This window comes from Paracoccidioides brasiliensis (genome assembly GCF_000150735.1).
Source record: "Paracoccidioides brasiliensis Pb18 unplaced genomic scaffold supercont2.9, whole genome shotgun sequence".
In the NCBI taxonomy this organism is placed as follows: Eukaryota; Fungi; Ascomycota; class Eurotiomycetes; order Onygenales; family Ajellomycetaceae; genus Paracoccidioides; species Paracoccidioides brasiliensis.
In genome coordinates, this window is record NW_011371366.1 from 626,212 (window position 1) to 648,325 (window position 22,114).

At 45.3% G+C, this 22,114-nt stretch overlaps 8 protein-coding genes across 8 annotated transcripts in view; 3 read left to right on the forward strand and 5 right to left on the reverse strand.

Annotated features, from left to right (window-relative positions):
- Window positions 1-246, forward strand: part of PADG_12176 (PAB-dependent poly(A)-specific ribonuclease subunit PAN3) — a gene marked incomplete at both ends in the record, with an annotated part of 2,916 nt that extends 2,670 nt beyond the window's left edge. Inside the window, one exon of the mRNA XM_010764008.1 lies at window positions 184-246. Within this exon, the coding sequence (XP_010762310.1) occupies window positions 184-246 (63 nt within the window). The remainder of the gene's footprint in view (window positions 1-183) is intronic.
- Window positions 247-1,200: 954 nt separating this feature from the next.
- On the reverse strand, window positions 1,201-2,305 carry PADG_06734 (uncharacterized protein; the record flags this gene model as incomplete). Its single annotated transcript, XM_010763769.1, has 3 exons — window positions 1,201-1,331; window positions 1,412-1,483; window positions 1,954-2,305. 3 exons carry the CDS (start codon window positions 2,303-2,305, stop codon window positions 1,201-1,203), a joined length of 555 nt encoding a protein of 184 aa, XP_010762071.1.
- Window positions 2,306-3,262: 957 nt separating this feature from the next.
- Window positions 3,263-5,694, reverse strand: PADG_06735 (uncharacterized protein; the record flags this gene model as incomplete). Its single annotated transcript, XM_010763770.1, has 5 exons — window positions 3,263-3,903; window positions 3,992-4,057; window positions 4,119-4,274; window positions 4,325-4,643; window positions 4,702-5,694. The coding sequence occupies 5 exons, from the start codon at window positions 5,692-5,694 to the stop codon at window positions 3,263-3,265; spliced, it is 2,175 nt and encodes a 724-aa protein (XP_010762072.1).
- Window positions 5,695-7,909: 2,215 nt separating this feature from the next.
- PADG_06737 (uncharacterized protein) lies at window positions 7,910-9,545 on the reverse strand (the record flags this gene model as incomplete). Its single annotated transcript, XM_010763911.1, has 4 exons — window positions 7,910-8,745; window positions 8,794-9,235; window positions 9,291-9,418; window positions 9,476-9,545. The coding sequence occupies 4 exons, from the start codon at window positions 9,543-9,545 to the stop codon at window positions 7,910-7,912; spliced, it is 1,476 nt and encodes a 491-aa protein (XP_010762213.1).
- A 388-nt stretch (window positions 9,546-9,933) lies between these two features.
- PADG_06738 (uncharacterized protein) lies at window positions 9,934-11,603 on the forward strand (the record flags this gene model as incomplete). The annotated part of the gene is made up of 5 exons (XM_010763771.1): window positions 9,934-10,416; window positions 10,482-10,491; window positions 10,566-10,602; window positions 10,681-10,969; window positions 11,052-11,603. 5 exons carry the CDS (start codon window positions 9,934-9,936, stop codon window positions 11,601-11,603), a joined length of 1,371 nt encoding a protein of 456 aa, XP_010762073.1.
- Window positions 11,604-12,268: 665 nt separating this feature from the next.
- PADG_12177 (uncharacterized protein) lies at window positions 12,269-12,768 on the reverse strand (the record flags this gene model as incomplete). The annotated part of the gene is made up of 2 exons (XM_010764009.1): window positions 12,269-12,474; window positions 12,606-12,768. The coding sequence occupies 2 exons, from the start codon at window positions 12,766-12,768 to the stop codon at window positions 12,269-12,271; spliced, it is 369 nt and encodes a 122-aa protein (XP_010762311.1).
- A 1,408-nt stretch (window positions 12,769-14,176) lies between these two features.
- On the forward strand, window positions 14,177-16,066 carry PADG_06740 (uncharacterized protein; the record flags this gene model as incomplete). Its single annotated transcript, XM_010763912.1, has 6 exons — window positions 14,177-14,470; window positions 14,566-15,014; window positions 15,086-15,146; window positions 15,207-15,239; window positions 15,339-15,645; window positions 15,774-16,066. 6 exons carry the CDS (start codon window positions 14,177-14,179, stop codon window positions 16,064-16,066), a joined length of 1,437 nt encoding a protein of 478 aa, XP_010762214.1.
- Window positions 16,067-17,491: 1,425 nt separating this feature from the next.
- On the reverse strand, window positions 17,492-19,448 carry PADG_06741 (uncharacterized protein; the record flags this gene model as incomplete). The annotated part of the gene is made up of 6 exons (XM_010763772.1): window positions 17,492-17,701; window positions 17,815-17,941; window positions 18,088-18,425; window positions 18,575-18,641; window positions 18,897-18,996; window positions 19,100-19,448. The coding sequence occupies 6 exons, from the start codon at window positions 19,446-19,448 to the stop codon at window positions 17,492-17,494; spliced, it is 1,191 nt and encodes a 396-aa protein (XP_010762074.1).
- Between the last annotated feature and the right edge of the window lie 2,666 nt (window positions 19,449-22,114).

Here is a 22,114-nt window from a genome sequence, read left to right on the forward strand (position 1 = left end):
TCTAATCTGTAATGGAAATATTTATGTCGCCACCCTCCCCCCCCTCCTTCCGCCCCGCCCTTACCCACGTCGCGAGCTGTAGGGGACAAATTATACTTATACTAAACTATTGAGTAAGTTTTCCTTCTACCCGCTTTGCTACTTTTTCGGTACCTTCATCACCTCCCAGTTAATCTAAATTAGGACGTTCTTTCTCCCTTAAATAACCTTATTAGAACCAAACAAGTCATATACCTTGGATCATAAAATAAGTTCTCTATTTCCCCCCCCCGCGGTAAAGGGGGGGGGGGGTGGGGGGCCCGGTCTTGTTCAACCTTGTTATTTCCGTTATACCTATCTCGACTTTATGCTTGCGGATAAGATGGTATGCGCTGAAAGTGGGATTTGGATTCAGGAAACTAGTTGAGGAAGGCTGTGTTGGATTGAGAATTCAATTGGGCTAATGATCTGAAGGAGATGTATGAAGTACATGATCTACAATTGTGGTTAATGAGAAATGGAAGGGAAAAGGGCAATGAAAAATCAAGAATGAAAAAGCATGAATAATCTTAAGGCTTTTGTTAAATTGTTTGTTTACCTGTAACTTTAATAATACATGTGCGCTGCTATCTAAAATACTCCAAGTTAGGTAGGGTAGACACGAATAGGTCATTAAACGTCATCAGATAAAACATTTCTACAGGAAAAATGTAGTAGTAAAATGACTATAGAAGTAGCAGTCATCTAATACTATAGAGCAGATTTGATATACTCGGCAGACAAGTTGATCTCATTAGCACTTGCATATTAATTCACAATAGATACAAAATGCATTTAATGTCACATTACTGTTATTTGATTTTCAAGAATGAACAATACTATATAATACATATCTCTGCACAGACGCAAAATATGCTCGGCATCTTAGTGAGAAAAGTTGCGGTACGGGAAAAGCTGGAAGAGGAAAAAATAAATAAATAAATAAATAAATAAATAAAAAAGATATAGAGGCCGAAGGGGAAAACTGGCTCATTTCGCATATCTTTTTCTACCCTCAATGCATCAATGCATCAATGCAGGCCGGCCCACCATTCAATCCATCCATCATGTGAACTGTAGCCCGGTGAAATAATCATTGAGTCGGGATAAAGCCAACAAGACAGGACGCGCCAAAGGCCAAAGGGTAAAAAAAAAAAAAAAAAAAAAAAAAAAAAAAAACAATCATTGATCCTCCGCCTGCAAGAAAGGGTTGGCAATCTCCTCACTACCGTCAACTGGTGAGATAAGTACGAGCAGTGTGCCCCGTGCCACGACGAGGCCGAGTGGACGGGTTGTTTGGTTATCCTCGTCATCTGCGGGATGTATTTGTCAGTCCTGTTCACTGTATCGAAGGGTTGATATATTCAAAATGTAGGCATATGCAAATACCCACCACGCATCACTTCCTTTACGTCATCTAGGACGAGGTTCATAAGTTGATCGTAACCCTTGAGAGTACCGGTTACTATATCGGAAAGACATTGTTAGCTAAGTGACATTCGAGGTGGTAGATGACATAAATGCATTGGGAAAGGTGGAATTGTATATGGAATGGGGGGAGGGGGGGGGGGTTATATAATCCATGCGTGGTTTGAAGATGTGCCTGAATGATAATATGCCTATATCCACCAGGTCAATGTAGTGAGACCTCGACGGCACTGTATACTTGAATTGAATCCCAAGCATACATGCCACTCTCGTGGATGATGAGCTTCTTCGCAACAAAAGGGCACAGTGACTGATATCATAAGATATCCCCCCACCAAAGGCACCCTGAACTTAAAAAATGACCCAGAAAGAGAAATTTACAGCATGCATGAAATGTCGAATAACGTAACTCTCTCAAAACACATCGCTTATTCCAAAGAAATAAAAAGAAAAGGAAAATAATAACTAATAAAAACAAAAATTAAAATAAAATAAAAAAAATCTTACCTTCTCTGGCCCCATTGAACTTTACACAAACCTCCTTTTCCATATACTTCGCCAGGTCCAGGATATTCTCTTTCTTCGGCTTCTCCTGCTGCTGCTGCTGCTGCTGCTGCCCGCCTTGCCCACCCTGCCCAACTGCCCCTCCCGTCTGCTGCTGCTGGTGCTGGTGCTGTTGTTGTTGTTGTTGTTGTTGTTGTTGTTGTTGTTGTTGATGATGTTGATGTGAAGCACCGCCACCTGCACCGCCACCCTTCTGGGAACGATAGCTGTAGCCACCGGCACCACCAGCGCTGCCTCGTCCGCCGCGCCCACCAAGACGGGGACCAGTGCCCCGGAAGGAGCTACGTTCCGACATGTTTGGGGGGGGGGCTACCGCGTCGGATGCGATGTTCGCGGGGTTATTGTCGTTCTGTTGTGTGGGGTTTTATGTGGAGTTTGGGGGAGGAGTAAAGATGGAGGAGAGGGAAAAAAAGGAAGTGAAGAAGAAGAAGGTGGTTAGGATAATTGTGGGTTGAACGGGTTTGAGTGATGCTTGAAATGAAAGCTTTGGGGCGAGGTTGGTTTTTCTGGCGGTGACAAGCTGCTTTGGTGGCTTTGGTGGCTTTGGTGGCTTTGAACTATTCGCGTAGCTTTGGGAACACCCCGAGTTAGGTCACCGGTGTAAAGTAATTCCGCCCCGTGGCTGCTTTGTTGTAAGGTTGTTCGAGGGCCCCTATTCTTATGGGCTTTCATTAGGGGCGGGCCAGCTAAAATAATAGGCGGCAAGCTCTACACTCCCGCCGCGGATATGGTCTACCCGTTTTACCATTGAAATTTTTAGTATGTACCAGGCCACTCGTCCAACTCTGTTTCGTCATGGATTTCCACCATCTTCCTTTGAAATAGAACAAATGAAGGGCCTGGAAAAATGGATTCAATTATCAAAGGTAGCTTGTGCATCTTGTTTTTTCTACTCAACATAAAAACCGTGATTTTCTCACCAAATTCTCAGAATCTCTAAGGAAAGACTGCTGCAAGGGGGGAGATTAATTAAGAAAGGAAAAAAAAGACAGTCATATATTCTAGGTAGATGGCACATCTGGATTTCACCAAATATAGGAACCCCACCCAGTATTGTATCATATCCAGCAAACATTCAATGATTAACGAGAGATATTAAATAATACGGCCAGCAAGGATCATATCAAAGGATCAGAACCCAGAGCTCCATTGGGAATACAAATGGGAGGCACACCTCACCGCAAAAGGGAGTCGGGACCGCCACAGCAATACCAACTTACTTACTGGCCCCTCCTTCTATAGCCGTTGGCCTTTAATCATACAATTCTCTTGGTGTCGTATGATCTCTCTTTAAACTGTGGGGAGCTGTGACTTTGATCCCGCTCTCAATCCTCGACAACGTCATATCATATCCCTTATAGTCACACCACGACTTAGCCATCTTTGCCGCATTCTTAATCTCTCTTCCGTTCAGCTGCCACATAGCCAACTCGTTCAGATCCTCCTCCGTAATTTCCTTCATGGCACTTCTTGGCTCGCCATTTGGGACTTGTCCTTCGTCGTCGCCAGCTCGGGGGGCCATTGGAGGCATTCTCTCCAGGAACTTTCGCCAGACGGAGAGACGGGTCTCTGGTGTAAGGGGGTTGAATAATAGATGCAAATTCAGACGGGATCGGAAGGCGGTGTCGATGGTCTCGTACAAGTTGGTAGTCAGGAAAATAATGCCCCTGTAGTATTCAAGCTCGCGCAAAAATATGGAGACGAGTTCGTTGCGGGCGATGTCGGTAGGATGGCGTTCGGCCATGAAGACGTCTGCTTCGTCAAGTAATATCACCGCATCCCATTCAATGGCCATCTCAAAGACTCTCTTGATATTTGTCCCCAGTTCTGCGGCTAGGATCCCCAGATCTTCAGCTTGGAGGTAGAATAGTGGACGGCGACATCTATCCGCCACTGGTTGTGTATGAAAAAGTCACAATTAGAGTTTGTATTCTCAGGAATATAGGTTGGGAATGGAGCGATAAGTTAATTTTGTGCTCACCAGCCTCAGCTGTCAGTGTTTTGCCCGTGCCAGGAGGTCCGCTCAGAAGAATATTCAGTCCTTGGCCTGAAGAATTGGACCGGTCAGTTAGACAATCTCAACTTCCAAATCAATTTTTCCAACTGACCTTTCCCTGCGATAACGTCATCATCTTGACGGTGCGTGGCATGGTGATTCTGAACAAAAGACAGCACGAGGTCTTTCTGCTGCTTATCATAAACCAAATGATCGTAGGCTTCATCATTCCATTCCACGTGTTTGAGCTCGTCAACGTAGAAATTCACTATTAAGAGTTAATGATATCCCAGCAGTGATGGAGCTTGTAGTGCTTACACCACTCTTTGTTCTCCAGCGCATATCCTTGAAGTCGATGATGTAAGAGAGACAGGTCATCTCCAATTTTTAACATTCCCTCCTTGTGTCTCTGCTGCTCTTCCTTCGATAGATGAGTTCTGACAGTCAATGAAATGTTTTCTTCAAGGAGAGTTCCTTGGCTAGAGTCAGGATCGTTTAGATTCACGTCTCCCAAGGGTTTGGAGGCAGCTTGCAACACCAGTTTCTTCTGATATTCAGGGTCCTTCGATTCTGCAGCCCCAAGTTTCAATTGATATTTGCGATATCCCCTGACATCGATAAGGATTCTGCCATTGACCTAAGCAAGATTTGAGTCAGAATTCTCGGGAGTGGAAGAACAGGTTGGTTGGTCATACGTTGTGTTTCCTCCCCATACAGTCCAGTGCAACATCAGTGTAAGACTTGTAATGCAGACCTTGTAGATCAAGCACATTCGTGGCCCGAGCCTTCAACCTGGAGATGACGGCCTCTGGATTTTCGCAGAATCGCAGCGGGTAATGAGGAAGGTCGGTGACAGGCATATTTCCAGAGAAATGAGGGATCTTGAAATGCTCTTCCTCCCATGTGAAGTTCTGGCCATCGAAAACTATAGCCCGGCACCTGATCAAGAGATGTCGCTTAAATCCTTCAGTTCTGTAGACAGTATCGAGGACTTGTAATAGAATTTCACGATTGGCATCCCAACTATACAAATATGAGCCCCTCGGAAAGTAAGCCCATGCAAGTGCCCATGATACGAGCCCACTCTCTTGCAATCGTTTAACTCGAATCTTCGTTTCACTAAACATGTCCCCCATGAGCTTCAACAAAAGCTCAGCATGGGCTCTGAGAACGCTTCCCGGCTCTGCAGTTTTGTACATCTCAGTGATCTCATCCGATCGAAAGTATAAAGGCGTGAATGGGTCTTCGAACTTCGCAACTTCCGAACCTTCAAGATAAATCTCCTCCTTTTTCAGGATATCCTTGAGAGCTGAGATGAGAACCGGACTTTGGATTCCAATAGAGTGGTATTTTAAGCTGAAGCGGCCGGATATCACAGGTTTTGAGAGATCTTTGACTTTATAGACGACGATGGCCACGCGGTCGTTTTCTTTGGCAGCTTTTTTGCTCATTTGTTGCCGTGGTGGATAGTCCTGCCAGTCATAGAAACCTTCCCTGCCATTCTTGCCTTCATACAGAGTCTTGACAACCGCATCTAGTCCCTGCTCGAACTCCTTTTCGTTGGTGGCCTGTATCTCCGTGTTTTCGGAGGATAACTTCGTAACTGAAAACTTTGTCACATCATCTTGCCCGGCACCGGTCATCTTACACCTCCACTTCCAGATAGTTTCCGAAACGTCCACTCTCATTTTGGACACAGTAAGAACTGAAGATGGGGAGCTCGAGTGGTAGATGCCTGTAATTGGGAGTTTAGCCGCCTGGTCAATGAAAAAATAAATCTTGAATCACGTACAATGAGTCTCCTCTATGTATAACACTAGTTATACCGACTAATAGAGCAATTGCAGGTTGAGAATAAACTGACAAGCGAATCGAGTCAAATAATGCGAACTGCAACGACTGATTAAATAATAGAAAATATCAACAACGTTCATGTGCAAAAGTCAAAGAAAAGTGATCACAAAAGGAGAGGGGGAACGGCAGGATTTTAAGCCCCAAGCATGATTAAGTTATCTCCTCCTGACACAATGTGACAACGGGGTTTTGCTAGTATATGTCGTGCATGCTTTCGTGCTCAGGGAGGAAAGGTTCCGAGACACTTTCAAAATAAGCCGATCGCAAGGCCATTGGATAACGAGATACCATCAAAATTCGGCTTCTTTTCACAAGGCAAAATCATGTTGCCTCTCGTCAACTTTCCGACTTCATATCCCTGGGGCCTCACCCAAGCTCCATCACGATGACAACCACTAACGGCGTCCCGCAAGGTTGAACTGAAGCTCCATTACCACCCAGGCAGCCGTGTAGTTCCAAAGGTTAGTTAAGTTCCGGGGCTGGTTTGGCATTTTGGCTCTTGTGCTAAGAAACTCTGCATGGAGCAACGGCAACAGGGATTGGAAATTTTCTAGCCCTTAAAGCCTCCTGCCTGCTTGAAGCAAGTTGCTCCTGGTTGGATCCAAGCCAGAAATGACTTGGAAGACGGAATATTAGCTGAGATTCAAGCTGTGCCAGCTAGATCTGAGCTCTCCGACTGCCAGTGGTTGGCTGGCTGGTTGGAGAGATTGGGGCACAGCCGCCCGCTAATGGCACCACAAGCAGCCGATAAGCTCAACCTCATAACTAACCCCGCAACCAAACATTCATGAGGCGGAATCTCGGTGCCTGGAATGCAACAATCTTGGGAAGCTGTTTAGTTAAGGATTTAATATGCGGGGATTGTTTTATGATAAGTTGGAGACACGAGAACACAAAAATGCATTTGTCTCAACTCAACCAGGCTGACTACAGTTAATCGTGGGCAGGGAAAGGCCAATGATTTTCAACAAAGACCTCTTGCTCTATGATGATAGTTTTAGTTATCTTATGGGTGGATTGAGATGGTTATTTATCTACCAAGATTAAGCAAATTTTCCTTAATCAATCCATCCCCGAGCACGGCGTCTATTGTCAGGTAACAGGAGTTGAGACTTAGCATTCTCCCAGAGGCATTGAGTGGTGTCAAATCTTGGGAACAAAGCATGATTCCGAATAATCCATGCCCACTGGAAATTGTTTTCAGATGGTGTATTCCATTCCCTCACATCCCGAGAAACATGAATGCAGTTCGGTTTCACCCTTAGGGATAAATTGACACGATAATCCTGCTATTCAGTGTTCTATATGACCAAACTCATGGGAGTAATTCGGTTGCTGGCCTTTGTTCTGATCAGAACGTCATGAATTCCCCGCAGTTGCACAGAAGCTTAAAAAGATTAGAAAGTCAAAGGGGGGAAAAGTTATTAAAAACACCCCTAATAAAAACATCTACATAAACCTCCTGATGGCATACCTGAGCAGGCCGTCATCTACTCGGTGGATCTCCGAGGTTCTGTTGATCATCTTCACCTATCTTCCCTCTCGAGGACTTGCAGCTGGTGATTGGTTCCTATGCAAAACTATTTTATTCTTGATTAATTGATTCTTTATGTCTGCATTCTGTAACTAAGTTGGTTACGTGATAAATGATCAAGTAGCGAGCAATCCATTTAGTGTCCTCGAAATCGTTGGCTAATGCAGTGCCTCTCCTGTGACCACGCAGCGTTCTGGTATGGCTATACATTTAAATTAGGCTGCTGTAGATACAGACCTCCCTACATTCCCCGAATGCACAGGGTCGACCTCCTTCAACCCTGACTAAACACGGCGGTCCTTCATACGCAGATTAAAAGAGTAGTTTCTATAAAACCAGTGACGACAATGACATCCTGCTTCAACAAGCAACCTTACTTATGGTTATGGTTGTAACAAGGCCTAAGGTGTAAAAACGGGAAGCGAAGATCTAAGTTATTGCTTCTTTCTTGGCCTTTTGAATATCTGTGTCTGTTCTGTAAAGGAGGCAGTTGGCGTAACACCTGCCGAGTCGATTTAGCGCTGACTTGGCTGGCTGTCATCATCCTCGACCGCGAGCACCGATTCGGTGTTGGATTGTTGGGAGTATTTAAGTTCCGACTGCGAGATGTCAAAATCCACGTCAGGGGGTATCTGATCAATTGCGGAGCAGATTCTTTTAAAATGAGTTGGCATCCATATATCATAGACATTTCTCGTGAATCTGTACGCTGTCCATTTCCCTTTGCCATCCAGAGCGGTAAAATCGAACTTGTGGATTGGGGGGCGGTAGAAATTTGTCTTCTCTCCTTCAAGAACAGCATAGTGACCGTAGATCCTCACTGCAGTATGGTCATGCGAGATTGAGAAGGCGAGTATCTCTCGGTCGACCTCTTTTTCACGCTTCACGAGCTTGAATAGCTCAACAGTAGCTCTCACTGCAATAGTGGCGCTGTGGGCATTCTGTCGATCTGCGATATCGAGTGCCGCTGCGCCGCACTTAACTTCGCATGTTAAGAATGGGAAGTACAGGTAGTATGTCGCCATAAAGTATGATGTGTCAGTCAGATCACCAACAAAAGGCTGAAATCTCTGCAGCTGGCCATCCGTGAATGCTTCACGTCCAAAACCAACAGAATAATCAGGTTGCGGACGCGGTTTAGTTATGGAGACTGAGTTATCCCAGCCTTCATTGACGCTTTCAACCAGGATCTTGAGATGTCTTGCGCCATATACAGCTAGAGTTTGTGCAGAAGGGACTATCAGCCGAGTAACATCTTGAATAACCTTGGCTTCGTTTCGGTTCCGTATCATTTCACAAAGTTCATCAAATATATTATCTCTAAAGAGCGAATCTTTTGGGATCGTTTGCTCTGCCTCGAGTAAGCGTCAACAAAGATCTTTGCCTCCATCTGTTATACCCAGGTCCGACTTCCTCATAAAGCTACCCTTGGTTTGAAGCAGGACTTCATAGCGCGGATTCTTGTATTGAGCATCCTTTTCTTCCCTTGACTTTTGATCGTTGGGTGCGGTAGAGCTGGCGGTAGAGCTGGCGGCAGAACTAGATTTTGACTGTTTGCGGAGAAGAGAAGATGTCGGCTTCTTTCGTGCAAGTAGATGGCTCATGTTGTAGCCCTCTTGGAAGTATTCGTGGGACCAGACTCCGCTCTGCGTCCACCAATGGATAGGATTAATCTTGTCATCGTAGACGCCGAGTGCCGCCTCCTGATCCGCTGTGTCCGCAGTGGTAGTTGTTCGTAGTCGCTTTTGAAATTGGTTGGCTGGAATGCAGAACAAGTCTTCCGCTTCTTGAAGTCTCTTCCTTTTTAGCCCTTTAGCCTGCGGACAGGCAGACGGATTTTGCTGAGATTTGGCTTTTCAGTTAGTTTCGTAGAGTCGTAGGAGTAAGGGAACATACCTTTTCCTTGAGAGTGGTATAAGGATGGTTTTGTTGCGCGTTTCCGCCCCATGACTTCTGACCCAGGCGTGCGCTTCGGCGGACAGGTCTCTGTGGTTGTTTTTTCTCGACGCCTCGAGGCTGCTTCCCTATAATGAATGGTCAGTTAAAAGGCAGCTCAGCCGGTCGAAACATGGGTGGCTCACCTTGTGCTCTTTTCCTGATGTTTGGCTTCGCTCGACGCTTGACGTCTGATGCTTTTTGACGTTGGGCCATTTTGATTGAAAAGGAGAGGGGTAAGAAGTCATTTTATGTTGCAAGGTGGACTGCTGTAAGTTGTGTACAGATGCGGGGAAGATTTTTGATTAGGGTTGTTAGGGTTGGCGACTGCTGCGGGGAAATGGTACAAACACCCATTTATGCCGCATTTAAGGTTCATCTCCCCACAAACTCGAAGTTCTAAACACAGCACAGCACAGCACAATGGACTTTAGTGACATTGAAACCCCTCTGAGATAACATTTAAGCGAAAGCTTTTCAGTTCAGAATTCTCAGAAATATTCCTTGTTCATGTTCGCAGCAAAGATATGCATAAGGAAGGAAAGTGGTCTGTGATCTTCAGCTCTTCAAAACGTTGGTTCATTCTAACATATGAGACAGCATCATGACAAGCAGCTCATTCAAGGAGTGTGAAACAAACATTCACATCTGCGAATCGACTGCCTACAGACGACTGATGAAGTACGGCCTTTGCGACCGCGGAATCGTGCCTCAGTTCTATGGGACAATGGAACGGATGGACTTATTCCAGTATCAACCTCACCTGAAGATGTTTCTTAATGACAAGAATCCTCCAAGCGCCATCTTCTTGGGGAACATTCCTAGAATGGAAATGATCCATCCGCACTATTTTACAAAGGAGTTGGGAGAGGCTTTGACCTGTGGCATCCGAGAGATTCACAGAGCGTTAGTTCTACATTGTGACGTCAAATCTAGGAACGTGATGATTGTCAGGAATGACCCGGAAAGAGTGATCTGGGTAAACTTTGACAGAGCTCAGACCTACCACGCAGATAGCCTTACTGAAAGGCAACAAGGATGTATTGAGGATGAAGAGCTGATGGTGTCTCAACTCGCAGACTCCCTAGTGAGTGATCTACAATTTACGGCAAGTTAGACCATAGCCAAACACTAACCATGACTTTCTTCCAGGAAGCTGATCGTGTGCGGGGCAAAATAAGTGAAACTTATAACTACTACTGCACCTAGTCTGAACGGGCTTCTTCAGTGACACAGTGATGTTTTTGGTTGACGGGCTGCCTTCAGATGAAAGGTCAGCAACACCACTACTTACGGCCTTTGAAGCCTTCAAATGCACACTTCTTAGGCTGGTCTGACCTTCGATGACAAGGATCACAACTTCAAAAGCGCACCTCCAACTGCAGCCTTGTTGTTTCATCAATCTCAGCCGCTCACCGAGCCCTGTTGCTTGGATATCTGTCGAAATCATCTTCCAGGAAACGCAGATCTCCGGACAAGGGGATGCAGGCGTCCAAAAGATCACGTTCCGCATTAATCAACCGTCGAAGGCCACTCAGCAGGAGAATGAACTAGCTTTCTCCGTTCAGTCAGCGCACGAGCCAAGCCCCTTTGACATGAATGGCAAGGAACCCTATGACAACCGTATCCTCTGCTGTCTGGTGATATGACCCACTGGCCGGTACATCTACAAGTATGAATCACCCTTGGAACTGCTCATGGCACTTCACAATGCAATAAAAGGCGCACCCGTCTCTTTACCCGGATGGGAACATCCTTCATCAGGATATTTCTGAGAAAAACATAATAATAACTGACCCTGAAAAGGCGGATGGTCACTCTGGCATGCTAATTGATCTGGACCTTGCCAAAGAATTTGGCAGCGAGCGCAGCGGCGCACAGCACCAGACCGGCATGATGGAGTTCATGGCGATCGAGGTGCTGCTTAATGTCGACCATACCTATCATCATGATCTTGAGTTGTTCTTCTACGTGCCTATCTGGCAATGTGCCCATCACGGTTGGGAAAACAGCATGCTGAAAAAGTCTTATAGTAGCACAATTGCAACTTATAAACGAGGCAACATGAAAGCTGGCGGATTTGAATATCTTTTTTCAGGAGTTTCCACTGGAATTCGAGTGCATCAAGCCTCCTTGCAGGACTATCAAGCCGGACGAGGGATGCTTCGTAGGCTAGAGTTGAGAGCTGGGCGTCAGGGTATCCTGAAGTCTGCAATACTAAAAGGATTTCAGATGGCATGTGGGAATGCCAGGCGCACCGGATTCAAGGGTTAATTCACTGCTTAGGACAATGGTATGAAGCTTAGCGAACCCGAAACTTTAAAAGATGCCTGGCTTGGATGAGTTTGTGTGAAATTATCCCTCGCACCCACATACGTACCGCTGCATATTGGATAGTCCTTACACGCGCAGCTTCTTGTCTTCACCTTTGATGTAAAAGAATGAGATCTTGGCCATTGATGACATGGAATTCGATGTATATGATCTTGTCTCTGGAGGATTGTTGTATGTGAGCTGCTACTGTTGCAAATGTACTGGTGTGGGACAGCTCAGAAAGAGGTTTATCATCTGACCAGTGATAAAATCAAGTCACCACTCCTCCGCTAGAGTTTTTATACTTGAAGTATTCCAAAATGAATACCATATACATAGTGTTCAGTGTTGGCTGGATATATTCTAATCACTCAACCTTACAATCCAGGTAAATGCATGGCCTCACATTACATATTCTCTATTCTCAAGATATACTGGCAAGACGAGCATACAAGACAAAAATGAAACAAGGGTAATTCACTGACTTCCATCTACTGAACCTATATTTAGCACTGCTGTGGTTTTTTCTGACATGACGATCTCCTAGGCTCTGGAAAAGAGGACTGTGCTCACTTTCTCTCCTGAGAGGCCCTTCTTGCAAGCCCAACATCCAACCTCTCCTTGTATCATTTGAGCTGATTCAGATGAACCTTCATAACATCATCCTCTGACTGCCATATGAGCGCCCACAGGAGAAATTCAAGATGCTCTTCCCTAGCCTCATGATGTAGCAGAATATGTGGGCCGCTTGTGTCTGGCTCAAGATGACATGCAAAAGAGTCATCAACTGTAGCATGAGTTTTCTTCAAGGGTCCATTCTCAGAGATGTTATCTGGAAGTGCATCAGAGATGAATCATGGCAGCAATGATTCAACATTCTTTTTGTCACTGTCAGTGCAGTTGAGATCTTCTGTATCCATTAATATATGTTCTCTGCAGCCCACAGTATCTGAGAAAACTGACATTCACTTGCATTGACTGTCTTTGACTCTGGCTCTGATACTGACTGAGTGAGTTCTGTGAAGTGTGATTCTGACTGTAACTGCATCTGTGACTTCTCTTTCAAGTTCTGAATTGACATTGCCTTGCTGTTTCTTTCATCTTTCACTATCACACTTGATGTCATCTTCAAGAAATGATGATTCTCAATCCTTCAATGAGAGGTTCTGTGCTGTGTTCTTCATCTGTTCTATCATCTAGATCAATCAGATTGTCTGATGATGATTCAGAATCACTGTCAGCTGAGTGAGAAAGGCACAGGCAGACAATCATGACAGAAGTTGATTCATAGTTGACGGACTTGATCTGAGTGACCTCTGGAGATCATAGACACTCACTGCCAAGGATTCTTGTTCAAGCACTGATCAAATTTTGAACTGACAACTCAGAGCTGTTGTACCTATCTGAAATCTCACATGCTGCAGCATGTTTCAGCAGAGAGTGTTGTAGTCAGTGAAGAGTTGGAATTGCTGCTTGCAATGATGAGATATGAAGTGTGCTTGCTGTTCTCATAGTGCTCTGATATTTTTTTGAAGCGACAATTTTGATCAGAAAGATGACATATTTCATGTTTTATGACATTCTCAACACAGGTGAATGAGAGAAATCCTGCCGATGCCATTCTATCTGCTCACTTCCATCACATTCTCCCCGCAGGAAGAATCACCGTGATTCAGAAATGTTGACACGATGAAGATAAGATCAGCCAAATCCTGATAAAACAAGGAAAATGAGTGTCATCTACCACCTTACAATACTAGCCGCTGTCCATGCAGAAAGTAAGGGAAGATTGTAACCTCTCTCAATTTTTATTTTCTAAACTGTAGTACTGACTGAAGGAATGCTAGATGATTGTCATGCAACAGCAGCTCAGCCAGCCACAGTCCTGGGCAAACCAGATATCCCAGTGGAGGGGCTCAGTCTGTGCATAATTTTAGGGTAACTTGAGAGTAGAGCGAGGCGAAATTGCATCAGGGAAGAAGGGAAGTGGACATAGTCACCATATCAAGAACAGTTCCAGCTGCGGCACAGCCAGGCCGGGTGACACTAGCAGTGGGGCCAAGGGGAAGGGATGGGCACACAAGGCAGGAGAATTATGAGGAAAGAAAGGGAAAATATGGACGATAGAGAGAAGATGTTCGAGAGGCGGGAGGAGGAGGTTTATATTGTCCAGAAAGCGGCATGATACGGTATATCCCTAGGCAACTAGTTAGTGGCTCCTCCATCCTTAGCCTGCCCATCAAAAATCATCCGGTTCTCTTCCGCAGCAAAACGCCATCGTCTGGAAATATATTGACCCACAAGCTTAGGTCTCCGAAGTTCTCGGTCCGAGGTTGGTTAAACCGCAAATTAATTCGTGTTCCTGGACTGTGCTGGAACTTCATGCCCCCTCCCCGCTTTTCGATTTCAGACATCACCACCATCTTACGACCCATTAACATTCTGGTCCTGGCCTCAACTTTTATCATTTCAACCCACCACAGGCCTTGTCACCACAGCAAATATTTTTTTGAATACAAATAAATAAAATCGTCATGGGAAGCGTTATCGACTTTACCACATTTCAGAATGTGATTGGGGGAAAACTGTCCACCACTGCACAAACCCGCCATGGCATCAATCCTGCCACTGGCAACCCCAATCCAGAAGTGCCAGTTTCTACCCCCGCCGATGTTGACAAGGCCGTTGAGGCGGGAAAAGCTGCGTTCAAACTCTGGTCCAAAACTTCAATCGAAGAGAGGAAAAAAGCCCTCTTGACCTTTGCCGATGCTTTGGAGGCACATAAAGATGAGTTCATCAAACTGCTCGTGCGGGAGCAAGGAAAACCTGTATGATGCCCTTGCCCTTTGCTGGAAGATATACATTGCCCCAGACTACAAGTTAGAGCTAATTTCACTCCTCTCCCCATCTCTCTCTAACATAGGTAACCCTTGCTACCATGGAGATCCAGAGTGGAATTGCTAGTATTAGAGGTAGAGTCAATCTTATCCTAGAGGACGAAACTGTTGAAGACTCCGACGATAGGCAGGTCATTGTCCGCTACACACCACTAGGTGTAGTTGTTGGCATTGTCCCATGGAACTTTCCCTTCGCCCTTGCGTTGCTAAAAATTTTACCCGCCGTCATTACCGGAAATACTATCATTATCAAGCCATCGCCATTCACCCCCTATTGTGGATTGAAACTTGTTGAGATCGCGCAGAAGGCCTTCCCTCCTGGCGTAATCCAGGCTCTTAGCGGTGACGATAGTCTGGGACCCTGGTTGACAGCACACCCGGGACCAGCCAAAATCAGCTTCACGGGTTCATCCATGACGGGGAAGAAGGTCATGGAAAGTGCAAGCAAGACATTGAAAAGAGTGACACTTGAGCTGTATGATATTGACCTTGTGTTTTTTGCTCGTGATTGAAATTTATGAAGCTGAATTATACTCTCACTTATAGAGGCGGTAATGACCCTGCCATCATCTGCGCCGATATCGATATTGAAGCTGTGGCACAAAAGGTTACTTTATCAACACACACATTTCATCAAAGAATCGTTTGACTAACCGGAAATACCCAGGTCGCAATGATGGCATTCATGAATTCTGGGCAGGTATGTCAATTTGCAGTTTCCTTGCTGCGGTATTTCATGAATATCACCCGATCCGCTGGAGAAATTGGTAGTGGGAAAACTAACGGTACACCGTTGTAGATCTGCATTGCAATTAAACGGATCTATGTTCATGAGTCCATTTATGAGAAATTCCGCGAAGCCGTCAGTCGCGTTGCTAACAGCCTGGTTGTCGGTGAGGGTAATGAGGACGGAGTAGCCCTTGGCCCAATTCAGAACTCAATGCAGTACGAGCGAGTAAAGGGATTCTTCGCCGATATTGAGAAGGAGAAGTGGACTGTTGCTGCCGGCGGAAATGCAGAATTTCGGAAGCCAGGATACTTCGTCCAACCGACTATCATTGATGCCCCGCCCGCTGACTCGAGGATTGTTGTTGAAGAGCCATTTGGTCAGTTAACATACGGAAATTTAACCCAGTTTTGATTCCCTCGTGAACGGAGAACCTCTCGTTAATCATATTCGCTCCCTTCCTACCGTCAACGATATACTGATGAAATGTCGCTAACAAACACATAGGTCCAATTGTCCCACTTATTCCCTGGAATGATGAAGCTGCTGTCATTGAGGCTGCCAATAACACCAAGATGGGACTAGGTTCCTCTGTATGGTCCAATGATCTGACCCAGGCACGACGCATTGGGGACCAGATCGAAGCCGGTTCGGTATGGATCAACACCCACCAGGAGATGTCTCTGTTCGCGCCATTCGGAGGCCACAAGGAGAGTGGCATCGGCTACGAGGGTGGTATTGGTGGTTTGAAGAGCTTCTGCAATGCACAAGCCATTTATATTAAGAAGAATAAATTGTGAAAATAGTATCTCAGAGAAGGATGGATGATTATGACGTGGTAGTGACGGTTTTCAGAAATCATAATAATAAATGATGAGATGAACAGTTCCAATGAATTGCAAAAATGGATTCTCTATATACCACCGTTAACTAGTGATAAACGAAGTGGGATAGGTAAATTTTGTGAGCCTTGCAGTTCCGATTTGGTGGGTTACATCGAATCGCCCACCTTCTTCCACACGCACCTCATATACGCCTCCGTACTTCGCCATTAGTTATCCATGGCCGCATAGATCTGGAGGAAGTTTACGGTAGTTACTCCAATATGCACGAAAACTTGGCACCCGTGAGCTTTTAAAAAAGTAGCGCATCCTTCTATATCCACGTCACAGAAATATATATTAGTTCTTTTTACCCTTCAAGGATTACCCTTACAGGCGACTTGCACACGATTTACTGGGTGGGGAGAACGGGAATTCTGTTTCGGGCACTCTCTTCCGTAATCTGACCTCTTGGTAACTATTGAATTTGAAATATCTTACATATCAACCCAGCCCGTCGTCCAGCTACAGGCGCCACATCAATATCTAAGGGATTGATTGAGGTGTCATATACTTAAAGGCAACAACCTCCAGTACCACAGAGCAAGGACATCACAGTTTTTTCATAGGTAGTTAGCATGCTCATGCGTTACATCGGGGTATCTATGCATTTATGTACCCGTAATCAGCGCGTATGCAGAATATCATTTACCGAATTGGACATTTTGGATTCCCTGGATCTTAGAAATCCTGTCCTTATTTCATGTTTAATTCCATTATGCAACTCGAGCATTAGAAGGAGATCAGAGAGCGGATGACGATACACAAGTTACTCCATCCTCCGCCGACGTATCTGGATTAGTTTATCCCTTCCGCATTAATGAGGTGATTAGGCGCAGAAACTAGGCATGGTAGGCCGGCGTGTTTGCTAAGTGTGTTTATTTATTATTATTTTTTTAAATTGTTAAGATATGACTGCAGCTCGTATTTTCATTTTGCCATGGTTTATTTGAGAATGAGAGGGTTGCTGTTTAATGGGATGAGGGCCGCAAAATATTTGCAGGAAGTCAGTAGTAACAGAACAGATCAGAGTAAAATCATGCTTTGTCGAAAATTTGGAAGACAGGTATTTTTCACCCTGGGTAATCAAAGCATTTTTTAGAATCTCTTCTCCTCCGTTGTCCCTTTCTCATTTGTCATTTTTTATTTTACAGGTGAAAGGGCAATGAAAAAAATAACCTTCATCTCCAGCTGACAGCCGCAGATGGGACAATGAAGAACGAAGGACATTTAGACCACGTTTCTATATGCTGCGCAAAAGTCAAATGTGCATCTTGATTAAAACCTACTTTTATTGAAAGGGCAAAGCGTAGCAGGACACATGCAGAGAAGTCGCGTGAAAGCTTAATATGGTTTGAATCCCCACTCTTTTTGCCGTTTCTCTTTACGAACTTTTGTTTTCGATCGATGACTTTTCGTTCGCTCCATGTCTTCCTGCGTAGTGTGCTTGCTGGGAACTTTCGATGGTGAATGCCTGACTTCTTCCTGGTCTCTCTCGTTGAGCTTCCACGCACGGACGTGCCCGTCTTCTCCGCAGGTGAAAATCGTTTTTGACTGTGGATTTGTTTTTGTTGTTAGAATCGGATTCCAGTAGGCTGAAAAGAGTGCACGGGAAAATAAGGATAACAGAAATGTGAAGGAAACGAAAGAGTTCATTCCCCACACACATTATCATCCAGCAATACTGATCGAACAATTTCTTCACCATGGGCCCCCGGCATTATCCACCTCTTGGAGAGGTCGAGGTCATACTTGGGTGACGAGATCAGGGGTGTGAGGTCGAACCGTTGTTCACTTGATAAAGAATCAGCACAAAATTCGATATAGTTACTCCACAAAAGGAAAAAGAGGGGGGGATGAATATTCTGTGAGGAATCGCAGACACAAGATCTTGGTGTCAAGAAAGGAAAAAGAAAATGCAAGGGGAACCGGATTCAAACCTCGTTTTCCCGGAGGCCACAAATGTACCCCCATGTCCATCAAGAACCTGCACAACATAATCGTTTTGTAGTACAGGACGGAGATCACCAAACTGGATAGCTGCAGGATCCGGAGCGTTCTCGCCGGGATTGTTCAAAGGGTGGATTGAGAAGACCTCGTCATGACTTAGGGCGAAGATCGCCTGTTCATCCAGGAAACCAGCTCGATGGATCGACCCATGATTAACGACCTGTAGAATGGCGTCGTCTTCGTCCGAAATGGTTGTGTCATAGATGTTGACTAGTCCGTCTGTGCTTCCCGATAGGAGGATATTATGTCGAGTAGGGTGAAATTGCAACTACTAATGGATCAGTAGAGGGGGGGGAGAATGGAGGGGGATTTGTAAATGTTTTACTGCCAACAGCAGACCCCAGAACGAACGCAAAAGGGGAACGCGAAAAGATATCAGTAGTTGAATGACAAAACACGAGAGCAAAGTTAAATTACCTCAGTTATATCATCGTTGTGGCTCTCCGTGTATTGCAAACGGGGCTGCCCAGGAGATCTTATGTCCCTGATACTGGTTGGTTAATCTATACGAGACAGAGTGCGTGTATTATGCATTAAATAGGTAGGAGGGGTTCGTGCAGCATATATCCTTTACACCAACCGCCACAGCAATGACAACGTAAAAATCCATGATTTGGTGCAGTTGTGTTCGGGGGGAGGGAGGTAACAAGGAACTGATAATAGCCCAATTCGCCCCTGAAGCTGTGGCTACCTCAGCCTCGCAGGACGATGGTCGGCACAGTGAACCTAACTAACTTACCAAAATATCACTGAGGATTGTGATGACACAAATTCGGTGCCAGCGACAATTGTGCATGGTTCTAGGCTACAGTCAAGTGCGGTGATAGGTGCCGACTCATCTGCAGGGGGTATTGATCAGCGCTATATCGAGGTTAGGACATGGGAGAAAAGGGGGCTAAAAACGGTGTCTAGGTATGAGTTGTTGAATTATCGTTGTTTTACCTGCAGTGACTTTTACGGCTGCATCTGTCCTCTTATCCCTGACATCCCACAGCTTTATCGTCCCATCTCTACCCGAAGTAGCAACCAGGTTCTTCCCTCCAAACGCGGTGGTATGGACCTCACAAACGCAAGTCACCCCGCCACCGCGACCGGGATGGATGTTTTCGAAAATCCCGTCAGGAAGGATATTTAATGTCTGGCGATCAAAGCACCGTAGCGAGTTATCCGATGAAATCGCGACCAACGCATCATCACCGCTCTGACACAGAGAGTAGATGTAGTTTCCAGCAGGAAGGGAGAGAGATGACTGGCCTTTCTGGTGCAATAGTCGCTGTGATGGGGAGGCCATTTGACATCACACCAATCAAGTCTCGAGAATAGTCCGTTCAATATATGCAGGCTGGCATGAACTTTTGTCTGTTGATTGACAGCGTGGGATAGGGGTTGATTGTCACATATAATGAATGATCGGAAAGAAGAAGAAAAAATTGGGTTTTCTCGGTTCAAGTCCACACAATGCAGCCGAAGCCGTTGGATTTCCCAGCCCGATGGAACTGTTATTAATATTGCTGGAAGGTCACAAATTCTCCCACGATATAGCTGAGCTAACACTGCAAGCATGCCGTACTCCATACAAGATAGTTACCTCTTGACAGTTCACCTGTTGACATTGCTTGGGTACGCTTATGCATGCTGTTCCATGTAATGTAAATGTACGTAATCATACCGCATATACGGTTTCGCTACCGTTCATACAGCGGTAATGTAAGTTTGGACGAAAGTTTCCCTAGGCCGAAGCGTATCGGTGAAGGAAACGGCGATACCTAGCTGTATTAATGAATCAATCCGGAGTATCGAACCGAGTGCTGGTAATCAGAATGTTTGGTACCAACCGTCTGCAGGTTCATGATCCATGAGCTGGTTAGGCCAGGGCGCTGGGGCCATTGGCGGTCCGCTGCATTTAGTGTTGATTGGTGATCCGACACGTTGGGACGGAAAGCCACCCAGCAAGCGAGTTTCTCACTGATAGCCAATGTGGAGACCCCCCGCCCAACCCGCCAAGGTTATCGGTTTGAGTAGATTCGTTAAACGCAGCATTGGATGGATTGCGGTTGTGCGCCTTGGACAAAGTACCGGTCTGTATAATGTAGTTACCGAGGTTTTAGTAGTTACTCTACGATCAGTGGGGCGTACCAAGAGGTATTGATGGCTGGGGATCGCCTATTTATCCATCTTCCCCCTCTCTTTGTGATATCAGTCTCCTCAACCTCAACTTCAGCTTCAACTTCAACTTCTTTCATCGTGACCTCCATGATTTCTTCTCCTTCGAAGGGCAGAGGGAAGACGAGTTGATTGTATGATAATGACGGCCATGTCATCCACAACCTCCGTACCGCTGTCATTCCAAGCGATGCATGCTGCGGGAAGATTGTCCTCCATCAGGAGAGAGTTAACCCCACGCTATCATCGCCCTAAGGGTTGCAATAGCTTGCAACCTTATTAGCAACAATAATATTAGACCTGGACTCTATCTTTAAGAAGAGAACACAAAATACCACAAAGGCCCTCCTCCGCGATGCAAGGAAGAGGTTCCACCATTTGCTAATCACAGCCTAAATACTGGGGAACATTGGTTACAAGTGGTTGAGGAATCATTAATAGCGGCTGATCGCTATCATTCATTTGGTCTTTTTTCTTTCTTTTCCTAAGAGGTGGTGATAGACGAGAAGAAAGCTCGAGCAAGGAAGTGCCAACTGCTTCAGTGTTGTATCTGGCCTCTCTCTTCTCTTGTCAATCAGAATGCACGGCTGGGGACCGTGGTATTGTTCTTTTGAATGTTCAACAAGGCTCCCACAATGAGACAATTAAAAATGAGCAGAAGCAGGGCTAGAAACTTGCATGATTATCATACACGCCAGCCAGCGGGCGATTTCCACGCTATATAACCCCACTTCTCACAATCGGTGCAATTCAGAGAAACTTACATTAAGTTAATATCCCCGGAATTGATACGTCAACATTCACAGCTTTTAGAAACGAGGTACTTGGGTCAGGTGCCCAAGCCAAGTCACACGGAGCTGGTAAAGTTCACTGCTAGCTTCACGTGAGAAACTTCAATAATAAATAACATGGCAACAGACACCCATGTTTTAGTGAAACATCAGAACCCAAACGGTCGCCAACAACACTCCAGAGTTGCTCCAAATGTCCACTCCGTACACCTGTTCATGGATGATAATGTGTCCTTGCCAGTGCATACATACCCACAACTTATTCCTAGCCAAATTCCTACCCCCGAAAGCTGAAGATAGAATGTCTCAAACTCGATCTATTTCGACCGAAATCTTGAGCTCTTGGTATATATATATATATATATATATATTCACGGCCCCTGCAAACTCAATAAGGCCGCGAAGAAACGCTTGTCACTATTATTGGAGAATATGATCGTCGTTTGGGCGAAAGGGCATTTTGACTTCCGGCAAGACCCACTAATCCAGAGTGATGAACCGCGGAACATGTTATTAGCACTCAGTGTTCCAAATTCTATGGCCATGCTAGACTGGAGGTCAAGTTTCCCATAGTATTGGGCAGTACCTGGGCAAAACTTGGCATTCAAGCCTCTGGAAGGGTTGACAGAGTCGAAAAGTCAAAGGCCCAGTTCATATATGGTTGCCTACAATAATGAACCCTGCTGGATGTGGCAGCCACTCTTGGGGTCGGGAATGTTCGAGCTGGCTTTTTTTTTCTCCAGAGCTCGACGTGGATCACTATGTTCCCCTGTTTGGGCAATGGATTTCAGCCCCTCAACGCGCATACCGCCCAATGATATGTTGACAGCGGTTACAGTTGATCATGGTGTTAAAAAAGTTGAATGTGGTTTATAAGTTGTGCCGCTTTTTTTTTTTGAAAACCATGATCAAACTCCATCTAAAATAAATATCCGGGGCAGGTAGGTTAGATTAGGTTAGGGTTAGGGTTATTTTTAAGGTTAAGGAACCTGAGAAATATGAT